The sequence below is a fragment of the Anoplophora glabripennis genome, unplaced genomic scaffold (genome assembly GCF_000390285.2).
Source record: "Anoplophora glabripennis isolate ALB-LARVAE unplaced genomic scaffold, Agla_2.0 scaffold206, whole genome shotgun sequence".
Lineage (NCBI taxonomy): Eukaryota > Metazoa > Arthropoda > Insecta > Coleoptera > Cerambycidae > Anoplophora > Anoplophora glabripennis.
Window position 1 is genome coordinate 760,994 of NW_019416733.1, and position 11,764 is coordinate 772,757.

The 11,764-nt window shown below is 34.2% G+C and overlaps 3 protein-coding genes across 3 annotated transcripts; all 3 read left to right on the plus strand.

Annotated features, from left to right (window-relative positions):
• Positions 1-1,988, plus strand: LOC108904709 (polygalacturonase-like). The gene is made up of 2 exons (XM_018707354.2): positions 1-36; positions 838-1,988. Exon 2 carries the CDS (start codon positions 844-846, stop codon positions 1,927-1,929), a length of 1,086 nt encoding a protein of 361 aa, XP_018562870.1. The 5' UTR covers positions 1-36; positions 838-843; the 3' UTR covers positions 1,930-1,988.
• Positions 1,989-3,732: 1,744 nt separating this feature from the next.
• On the plus strand, positions 3,733-7,543 carry LOC108904711 (polygalacturonase-like). Its single transcript, XM_018707359.1, has 2 exons — positions 3,733-3,744; positions 6,588-7,543. The coding sequence occupies exon 2, from the start codon at positions 6,594-6,596 to the stop codon at positions 7,512-7,514; it is 921 nt and encodes a 306-aa protein (XP_018562875.1). The 5' UTR covers positions 3,733-3,744; positions 6,588-6,593; the 3' UTR covers positions 7,515-7,543.
• A 2,183-nt stretch (positions 7,544-9,726) lies between these two features.
• LOC108904710 (polygalacturonase-like) lies at positions 9,727-10,849 on the plus strand. The gene has a single exon (XM_018707355.1). It carries the CDS (start codon positions 9,733-9,735, stop codon positions 10,816-10,818), a length of 1,086 nt encoding a protein of 361 aa, XP_018562871.1. The 5' UTR covers positions 9,727-9,732; the 3' UTR covers positions 10,819-10,849.
• The last annotated feature ends 915 nt before the right edge of the window (positions 10,850-11,764 follow it).

Here is an 11,764-nt window from a genome sequence, read left to right on the forward strand (position 1 = left end):
CTTCCACTGATTGATTCGACAAACAGCACTCGAAAGGTAGGTACGTACATTTATGTTATTTTTATTTTCATAGCATTCTAGCTGTTCTACATTGCGCTTTCTGCATGAACTAATTCATAAAGTCACTTCGTGAAGAAGTCGAACAAGTGTAATCTGTTGTCAAATAAGTTCTTCATGAATTTGATCATGTTCTGACTCTTGTCGATTTCTTCATGAAGTCCAGTAGTGCCAAGAATAGTGAGGTTAGGTTATCTGTTCACGTGTTTACTTCATAACTGACATCTTTTCTTGTAACATAAAATCAATAATGAACTTATTTTAATTGGCTCTTGCTTATACTGTTATTCATTTTATGTTGTGTCTTTATTGGCATTTTTCATTTTAGCTTGTGTATGTGCAACTTACTAAAGCATTTGACTGTTTTATACTACTGTTATTTTAACTAATGTAAAATACTTTATTAAGTTTTATTACTTTTGAATTTACTTTTAGTTTTTTTTCTTCGAATTGTTTTATCAATTGTTACTGTCATTTCTCTTTTTTATACTAATCGTGTTCCCACCCATTCCAGTAAATGGATATATTGTGTTGAATGGTGTATCAAATAAATAAATAAATAATGTGCAATTGGTATTGTAGGATTACAATTTTTTTTCCATGTGTCTATTTAAAAAGATAATAATTTTCAACTTGTTCAAGGAAATATTTTCATTTTGTATTTGTCTTCATCTACTATGGACTTGGTTGCAATGTTGGTAGTATCTATTTACGTTTCAAATGAATTCATGAGAACTTGTCAATGTAAATCAGCTATAACGGATAAATCTTCTTTTTCAGTATAAAATGGGGCATTTTTTAGCGCTGTTCGTCCTACTACTCACAGCAGTAGCCTGCCATTCGGCATCACAAAACGTCACTGCTGTTTCCTGTACCATTTCAAAATACAACGCTGACCACATCAAAAACGCCCAAAAGGAATGTTCTGAAATCATCATCGACGGAATAATCGTACCATATGGAGTAAGTTTGGATCTAACCGGGCTTCAACCAGGTACCAAGGTGATATTTCAAGGTACCACTGTATGGCAGTACACAGAATGGGAAGGACCGTTAATTAAGATCAAAGGAACGAATGTGGAGATCACCGGTGCCGACAATCACGTGCTCGACGGCAGAGGTGCCCTGTGGTGGGATGGTTTGGGAGGAAATGGAGGTAAAGTCAAGCCGAAGTTTTTGAGGGTAACTGTAACTAACTCCGTTGTTCGCAATTTGTATATTAAAAATGCCCCTAAGAATGCAGTCTCAGTTAATGGTTGCATCGATTCCGTGATTGAATATATAACCGTCGACGATAAGGATGGTGACAAGAATAAGGGCGGTCACAACACTGACGCATTTAACGTTAATTCCTGCAACAACATCACCATACAGCATTGCACCGTTTACAACCAAGACGACTGCATGGCGATGAACTCTGGACAAAACACCTACTTCTTAAACAACTACTGCTCTGGTGGTCATGGTATTTCTATCGGTTCCGTAGGCGGTGGTAGTGAAGTTAAAGGAGTATTTGTCGACGGTTGCCAAATCGTCGATTCCGACAACGGAATCAGGATTAAAACCAAATACGGGGAAACAGGATCCGTGTCCGACATCACCTACCAAAATATAGTCCTGAAGAACATCCATAAATACGGCATCATCATGCAAGGGGACTATGGATCTAAAGAAGGTGTACCTACTGGTGGTGTGCCTATTTCCCATGTGACTCTAAAGAATATTTCAGGCACCGTTGACAAAGGGGGAGCTAACATATACATTCTTGTAGAAAATGCATCGGATTGGCATTTTTCTGACATTAACGTGACTGGTGGGGAAAAGAAAGTGAGTTGCAAAGGAATCCCAGCAGGAACTGGAGTCTCCTGCTGATTTTATACATTACCAATGTTTATATTGCAAGAAAATAAATAATGATAATAGTAACGTTATTTATTTCGAATAATCTACATGAAATATATACATAGCATATAAAAATATAGAGTACGATTTAAAACAAAAATGGAGGAATCCAAAAAAAAATGATATTCAATATTTTTTATGTACTTCTTTCTAAATAGAAAATTAAAACAGATAAGGAGTTATGTAATTGACACTGTACATAAAGACATTTAAATATAAAATTAATATTAATTTTTCCTATTTTAAAGATGAAGTTAGATAGATTTCCAGCTTACTATGGACATCAAGAGATTTTCTTTTTTATCAGGTAAACCAGATGTACAAAAAGCAGAGTTAAAAACAATTAAACACTGAAATAATTTTTTCTTAAATATATCAGCTAAAGGACATATTTATTATTTTGGTTTTAATCAAATTTTGTCTATCCAATGCTAATAAGATATGTATACTTTATATCTCGTTATCTTAGGTAGTTATTTTTAAATTTTATATATGATTAATCATTTTTGCGAATTATTTTGTTTTGTTGACTTCATAATGTAACTGATTTGATATTTCTCGGATGTTCTGAAATACAATTTTGAAAATTAATTTTTGTTTGAAAAATCAGCGTTGAAACCTAAACCTCCCAATTTATATAATAAGCAAATTGCTCATATTTTTACTGACATGAAAAAAATATTGCCGAAGAAAGTTATAAAGTAGAATCAAAAGTTATTCAAAATTTTATTTTGAGTAAAGCGACAAAGGAAAAATATCGTGGATAAAATAAAAACTGGATCGAAAAAAAATTGGTTTGTGTGAAACAATTATCTCAAATTTGTCATTGGACTATGCAAAGCATAACGTAATCTTGAATTGTAGATCGAAATGTTAAGGTGATGTGAGAAGTGTATATTATATGGATAAAAAGTGTTTGAAGCTATATAAATTATTGGCGAAGACATTTTTGAAATTTCGAAACATCTAGAATCTAAAAAAAATTTTTGAAATTTCCTAATTTTTTCAAAACGTACCAAAAATTTTTTTTAAATTATTTTTAGTCAAAACTTCTGATGAATATTGAAGAAAAATTATTAAAATATAGAAATTCAACATTGTTTGTAGATCTATTTGATTTTTCCAAAATTTAGTATTACTTGAAACTTTCCTGTTTTGCGACACCTAAAAAAGCCTACCTAAAATTTTACAGGGCCTACTTTTTTAATTTCTATAACCGGTTTTAAAATTTTCGTATAGGTATCTTTTTTTATTGAAAAGGCGTACCTACTTCATATCGATACAAAAAAGAAACGGTTCAATGTGTCAACAACAAACAAGTACGTCTTTCCACGTAAAAAACGCGCAACGCCCTAAAAATGTAAAAAAGTAGATCCGTAATTTTTTTTGGGATCAAGATTTTCTAGAGGTCTTGCTCCCGAGTTGCTGAGCTATCGATAAATTGAATATATTAGCTGAAATAGTTTCAAATAGCGTAGCTTTTACTAAAAAAATATCCAAATTTACTGAGAAACAAAAAAGTTATAACGAAAAATCGAAAAAATATAAGAACTTCTAACAATTTTGCAATACACATATCCAAGAAATTACTCACCATTTCCTGGACACCCTGTATACAGTTATTAAAGTAACGTGCGACATTTCTTGTAGTTATAAGATGAGAAATGTTATCAATCAAGTGCCAGAAACAATAAATACGTTATTTTTAACCGATAAGAATTTTGTTATAAAATGGAGCACCTTATTCTTTAAGACACTTACTGATTTGACAAAAGCACTTTAAAGGTATGTTCATTTTTATTATTTTTATTTTCACAGCATTATTGCTATTTTATATTGTGAATTTCTTCATGAACAAGTGTAATATATGCAACAAATCTGTCAAATATCTAGAATAAAAATTCATGAAGTAGCTCATGTTCCAATTCTCGTCGATTTCTTCATGAAATTCAGCAGTACCAACAAAAAGTAAATAGTGAGGTTAAGTTATCTGTTCAAGTGTTTGTTTACATCATCATGTTTTTTTTATAAAGAGTGATACAATGTCATTCTAGAGTTTATTTTTTTACCATGTAAAAAAAACAATTTTCAACTTGTTCAAGCAAATGTTTTTTTTTTTTCTATTTGTTTTTATCTACTATGGACTTTGTTGTAACGTTGGTAGAAGCTGTTTACGAGGAACTTGCCAAAGCAAGTCAGCTATAATAGATAAATATTCTTTTTCAGTATAAAATGGGACATTTCCTAGCGCTATTCATCCTACTACTCACAGCAGTAACCAGCCACTCGGCATCACAAAACGCCACTGCCGTTTCCTGCACCATTTCAAAATACAACGCGGACCACATCAAAAACGCCCAAAACGAATGTACTGAAATCATCATCGACGGAATAATCGTTCCATATGGAGTAAGTTTGGATTTAACTGGACTTCAACCAGGTACCAAGGTGATATTTCAAGGTACCATTGTATGGCAGTACACAGAATGGAAGGGACCATTAATTAAAATTAAAGGAACGAATGTGGAGATCACCGGTGCCGACAATCACGTGCTCGACGGCAGAGGTGCACTGTGGTGGGATGGCAAAGGAGATGGAGGTAAAGTTAAGCCGAAGTTTTTGAGGGTATCTGTAACTAACTCCGTTGTTCGCAATTTATACATTAAAAACGCCCCCAAGAATGCAGTATCAGTTAATGGTTGCATCGATTCCGTGATAGAATATATAACCGTTGACGATAAGGATGGAGACAGTAAGGGCGGTCACAACACTGACGCATTTAACGTTAATTCCTGCAACAACATCACCATACAGCATTGCACTGTTTACAACCAAGACGACTGCATGGCGATGAACTCTGGACAAAACACCTACTTCTTAAACAACTACTGCTCTGGCGGTCATGGTATTTCTATCGGTTCCGTGGGCGGTGGTAGTGAAGTTAAAGGAGTATTGGTTGACGGTTGCCAAATCGTCGATTCCGACAACGGAATCAGGATTAAAACCAAATACGGGGAAACAGGATCCGTGTCTGACATCACATATCAAAATATAGTCCTGAAAAACATCCATAAATACGGCATCACCATGCAAGGGGACTATGGATCTAAAGAAGGTGTACCTACTGGTGGTGTGCCTATTTCCCATGTGACTCTAAAGAATATTTCAGGCACCGTTGACAAAGGGGGAGCTAACATATACATTCTTGTAGAAAATGCATCGGATTGGCATTTTTCTGACATTAACGTGACTGGTGGGGAAAAGAAAGTGAGCTGCAAAGGAATCCCAGCAGGAACTGGAGTCTCCTGCTGATTTTATACATTACCAATGTTTATATTGCAAGAAAATAAATAATGATAATAGTAATGTCATTTATTTCCAACAAAAAAACCCAGTACGATTTCAAGCAAAAATGGAGGATCTCAAAAACGACAAATATGAAAAAAATGCCGAATTTTCCGGTTCAACTGATTTTTGCACTAAAATGTTAATAACAAATTAATTAATGAGAGTTGCGAGTCGAAAGCACATCAGAGTATATCTACGGACTGTTTTTTAAATGATGGCACAGGTGGTATGCAGTTAGTATTTTTGTCAAGATATAATTTTTTTTTGCTCTGTTGATTGGCCTAATTTTTATACAAATTTTAATAGAAATAAATACAGAAAACAAGAACTTGTTATTTATATAGCAAAATTACTTCGTAATACTAAATATTATTTTATAGTAGGTATGTAGTAAATAGTACGATACCTTTACAATTAAATACGTTTGTTTCGAAAATGGTGCGTTGTAAAAAGTAGAAGCTTCTAATGACAGAACGTTTACCCACAAATTGTCCATATTTAATCGGAAACAAAAACATTGCAACGCAATATCAATTTTGAACTCTTAATTTCAAGAAATTCCTGTATCCTAGATGTTGTCCACCATTTCCTGGACACCTTGTATACAGCTTTTAAAGTTTATTAACGCTCGACATAGCTTTTACAACATGAAAAATATTATCAATCAAGTGTCGTACACAATAAATATGTTATTTTTAATAGAAATTGATTGACTTGATAAGAATCTTATTATAAAATAGAGCGTCTTATTCTTTCCCTCACTGATTTGACGAAACTTTGAAGGTATGTGGAATTATATTATTTTTATTTTCACAGCATTATAGCTGTTTACATTGCGAATTTCTTCATGAACTAATTCATAAAGTCACTTCATGGATAAGTTGAATATAAGTGTATCTCTTGTCAAATAATTTTTTGAATTAATTCATGAAGTTCTTCCTGAATCTGATCATGTTCTAACTTTCGTCGATTTCTTCATAAAGTTCAGCAGTGACAAAAAATAAATAGTGAGGTTAACTTATCTGTTCACAAGTTTGCTTCATCATATTCTTTTTTTTATAAAGGATGATAACTGGCTTCATAGCAGGAATACATTTTTTTACAAGTATATAAAAAAATAGCAATATTAAACATGTTCAAAGAAATTTGTTCATTTTCTATTTGTCTTTATCTACTATGGACTTGGTTGAAATGCCGGTAGTAGCCATTTACGCTTCAAACAAATTCATGAAAAACATGTCAATGCAAATCAGCTGTAACAAATAAATATTCTTTTTCAGTATAAAATGGAACATTTTGTTGCGATCTTCGTCCTACTGCTCACAGCAGTAGCCTGCAATTCCGCGTCACAAAACGCCACCGCCGCCTCCTGTACCATCTCAAAATACAACGAGGACCACATCAACCAAGCCCAAAGTGAATGCTCTGAAATCACCATCGACAGCCTAATCGTCCCATATGGTGTAACTCTGGATCTAACCAAACTTAAAACCGGTGCCAAGTTGATATTCCGAGGTACCACCGTATGGCAGTACGAAGAATGGGAGGGACCGTTACTGTTAATTAAAGGAACCAACGTAGAGGTCACCGGTTCTGATGACCACGTGCTCGACGGCAGAGGTGCGCTGTGGTGGGATGGTTTGGGAGGAAACGGAGGCAAAATCAAGCCTCACTTCATGAAAGCCACCGTAACAAACTCCGTCATCCACAAATTAAACATTAAAAATACTCCCGTCCAAGCGTTCTCAGTACATGGTTGCATCGATTCCGTGGTACAGTACATAACCATCGACAATAAGGATGGAGACACTAAAGGCGGTCACAACACTGACGCATTTAACGTTAATTCCTGCAACAACATCACCATAAAGCATTGCACCGTTTACAACCAAGACGACTGCATGGCGTTGAACTCTGGACAAAACACCTACTTCTTAGACAATTACTGCTCTGGCGGTCATGGTATTTCTATAGGTTCCGTGGGCGGTGGTAGTGAAGTTAAAGGAGTATTGGTTGACGGTTGCCAAATCGTCGATTCCGACAACGGAGTCAGGATCAAAACCAAATATGGACAAACAGGATCCGTGTCCGACATCACGTATCAAAATATAGTGCTGAAAAACATCCATAAATACGGCATCACCATGCAAGGGGATTATGGTCTAAAGAAGGTGTACCTACTGGTGGTGTGCCTATTTCCCATGTGACTCTAAAGAATATTTCAGGCACCGTTGACAAAGATACATTCTTGTAGAAAACGCATCGGATTGGCATTTTTCTGACATTAACGTGACTGGTGGGGAAAAGAAAGTGAGCTGCAAAGGAATCCCAGCAGGAACTGGAGTCTCGTGCTGATTTTATACATTACCAATGTTCATATTGCAAGAAAATAAATAATAATAATAGTAATGTTATTTAGTTCCAACAAGAGAACCCAGCTACTGGAAATACATAGCATATAAAAAAAATAGAGTACGATTTCAAACAAAAATGAAGGAATCCAAAAGACGACAAATACAGGGTTCCATTAAAAAAACCCATCTAAAAAATGCAATAATATTTATGTACTCCTTTGACGTCGCGAGAAAACTTATTATTTTTTTCTTTATAGATGTCAAGAGATTTTCTTTTTTATCAGGTAAAACGGCTACACAAAAAGTAGAGTTAAAAACGATTAAACACACTAAAATAATTATTTCTTAAATAGATAAGCTATAGGACTCATTTATTATTTTGGTGTTAATCAAATTTTATCTATCAAATGTTAATAAGATATACATTATGTTTTGGATATCTTTTTTTATTAGGCAACGTTATTTTTGAATTTTAAGTAATATGATTAATATTGTAAAAAGCTTTCCTTCGCGAACTATTTTGTTTTGTTGACTTCATAATGTAATTGTTTTGATATTTCTCGGATGTTTTGAAATACGATTTTGAAAATGATTTTTTGTTTGAAAAATCAGCATATTTCTTTTGAAACCTTAAACCTCCCATTTTATATAAGCAAATTGCTCTTATTTCTACTGACATGAAAAAATATGGCTAACGAAAGTTGTAAACTAGAATCAAAAGTTAGCCAAAATTTTGAGTAAAGTGGCAAAATGGATAGTGTTTGAAGCTCTCTAGAATCTATAATCTAAAAAAATTATTTCCTCATGTCGTCAAAACGTTCCAACAAAATACTTAATTTTTTTTTTTAAACACAGACAACATTTTTTTTAGGCAAAAATTCTGATGAATATTGAGGAAAAATTATTAAAATATAAAAATTCTAAATTTTTTGTAGACCTGATCCAAAATTGATTATTAATAGCAACTTTTTCGTTTTCCGGTTCCTAAAAAGGCCTACTTAAAACTATACAGGCCTACTTTTTAAATTTCCATCGCCGTTTTAAAATTTTCGTATATTTTTTTTTATTGAAACGGTGTACCTACCTACTCTATATCGATACAAAAAAGAAACGGTTCATTGTGTCGACAACAAACAAGTACATCTTTAGCGTAAAAAACGCAATGCCTTAAAATGTAAAAAAAATAGATCTCTGTAGGTAAACTTTTTTTTTGGAACACGATTTTCAAAAGGTCTTGTTCCCGAGTACCTGAAGGAGTTATCGATAAATTGAATTATTAGTTGAAATAACTTCAAATAACGTAGCTTTTACTAAAAAAATATCGAAATTTACTGAGAAACAAAAAAGTTATAACGAAAAATCGAAAAATATAATAAACTTCTGACATTTTTGCAATACACATATCCAAGAAATTACTCATCCATTCCTGAACACCCTGTACACAATTAATAAAGTTATTTAAAGCGCGACATTTCTTTTATAAGATGAAAAATGTTATCAATCAAGTGCTATAAACAATAAATATGTTATTTTTAACCGATAAGAGTTTTATTATAAAATGGAGCACCTTATTTTTTCACTTACTGATTTGACAAAAGCATTTTAAAGGTATGTTCACTTTTATTACTTTTAATTTCACAGCATTGTTGTTGTTTTACATTGCGAGTTTCTTCATGAACTAATAAGTAGAACAAGTGTAATATATCCAACAAATCTGTTGTCAAATATCTTTAAGAATTCATGAAGTAGATCATGCTCCAACTCTCGTCGATTTCTTTATGAATTCAGCAGTGCCAACAAATAAATAGTGAGGTTAAGACATCTGTTCACGTGTTTGTTTACTTCATCATGTGTTTTTTATGTATAAAGAATAATAAATAAGAAATGGCAACGTAGCCTTTACATTTTTTCCATGTAAAAAATAGTAATTTTCTACTTGTTCAAGGAAATGTATTAATTTTCTATTTGTGTTCATCTGCTACGGACTTGATTGTAACGTCCGTTGTAGCTGTATGAGGAACTTGTCAGAGCAAATCAGCTATAACAGATAAATTTTCTTTTTCAGTATAAAATGGGACATTTCCTTGGGCTGTTCGTCCTACTACTCACAGCAGTAGCCTGCCACTCGGCATCACAAAACGTCACTGCCGTTTCCTGCACCATTTCAAAATACAACGCGGACCACATCAAAAACGCCCAAAATGAATGTTCTGATATCATCATCGACGGAATAATCGTTCCATATGGAGTAACTTTGGATTTAACCAGCCTTAAATCAGGTACCAAGGTCATATTTCAAGGTACCCTCGCTTGGGAGTATTCAGAATGGGGGGGACCATTAATTAAGATTAAAGGAACGAATGTGGAGATCACCGGTGCCGATAATCATGTGCTCGACGGCAGAGGTGCTCTGTGGTGGGATGGTCTGGGAGGAAATGGAGGTAAAGTCAAGCCGAAGTTTTTGAGGGCAACCGTAACCAACTCTGTTATTCGCAATTTGCATATTAAGAATGCCCCCATCAATGCAGTCTTACTTAGCCGATGCGTCGATTCCGTGATAGAATACATAACTATCGACGACAAGGATGGAGACAAGGATAAGGCCGGTCATAACACCGACGCATTCAATTTGAATTCCAACAACAACATCACCATACAGCATTGCACCGTTTACAACCAAGACGATTGCATGGCGATAAACTTTGGACAAAACACCTACTTCTTAAACAACTACTGCTCTGGCGGTCATGGTATTTCTATAGGTTCCGTGGGCGGTGGTAGTGAAGTTAAAGGAGTATTGGTCGACGGTTGCCAAATCGTCGATTCCGACAACGGAGTCAGGATCAAAACCAAATATGGACAAACAGGATCCGTGTCCGACATCACGTATCAAAATATAGTCCTGAAGAATATCCACAACTACGGCATTATCATGCAGGGTGACTATGGATCTAAAGAAGGCGTACCGACTGGTGGTGTGCCGATTTCTCATCTCACTCTAAAGAATATTTCAGGCACCGTTGACAAAACTGGTGTTAACATATACATTCTTGTAGCAAATGCTTCGGATTGGCATTGGTCTGACATTAACGTGACTGGTGGGGAAAAGAAGATGGAGTGCCAAGGTATCCCAGCAGGAACTAGAGTCTCGTGCTGAGTTTATACATTACCAATGTTCATACCGCAAGAAAATAAAATTATATTTAAATATTATGTTGATGACTTCCGGATGTTTGTATTTTCTTATTTTTTTGGATAAGGTCAGTAAGTATAGCAAAAACAACTATTACATTAAGGTAACTGCGTAGATTTTGTTACCCCTCCAGGTATCTGCTGTTAAAACAATTTTTTTTTACTACGAACTTACATAAAATAAATATAAAAAACATACAAAAATTAAACATAATATGTTATAGTAGGTACATTATACACGAAAGTATAGGTAATGGCACTCTTCTCTACCGTGGTTTATATAGTATTTTTTTCACTACTAGCTAAGCTACTACACCTTAAATCGAGTTTCAATAATTGACATGCAGTTTCACGAAATTTGAATAATAGTATATTATTCAACGAGCGTATAATGATGGGTATTATTCACGAGGTGAAGTTTACGGCCACGAGCCGCAGGCGAGTGGCCTAAATCACCGAGTGAATAATACCCATTATACGGGAGTAGAATACTATACTTTATCCACGACTACTAAATATTTTTGTTGAAGTTTTTTTTGAAATGTTTCGAAAAACATGGTATGTTAAGAAACAGATATACGACTCGCACAAATGAAGTCGCTGATGGCTCAGTGTAGATGCTCTTTCCCTTCCAACCGCGGGTCCCGGGTTCGAATCCGGTCTAGGAAAATTCACTTTTTTAATTTTTTTTTTAAATGTACAGCACTGAATTGAAAATATTTAGTGGTTTACACGATAAAATTTTAAAAACGGATTGTTTGTAGCAGAACAATATAATATTATAGCTAAATTAAGGAAGCATCTGACAGTAGTGATTAATGACTCATTAATCACTGCCGTGATTAATGGGTATTATTAAGGTCGAGCAAACAGACGTATAATGGGTACATTATACAATAGTCGTGGATAAA

Excerpts from the sequence above, each read along its gene's own strand:
- LOC108904710 (XM_018707355.1), top strand. The coding sequence starts at position 9,733 with ATGGGACATTTCCTTGGGCTGTTCGTCCTACTACTCACAGCAGTAGCC.
- LOC108904709 (XM_018707354.2), top strand. The coding sequence starts at position 844 with ATGGGGCATTTTTTAGCGCTGTTCGTCCTACTACTCACAGCAGTAGCC.
- LOC108904711 (XM_018707359.1), top strand. The coding sequence starts at position 6,594 with ATGGAACATTTTGTTGCGATCTTCGTCCTACTGCTCACAGCAGTAGCC.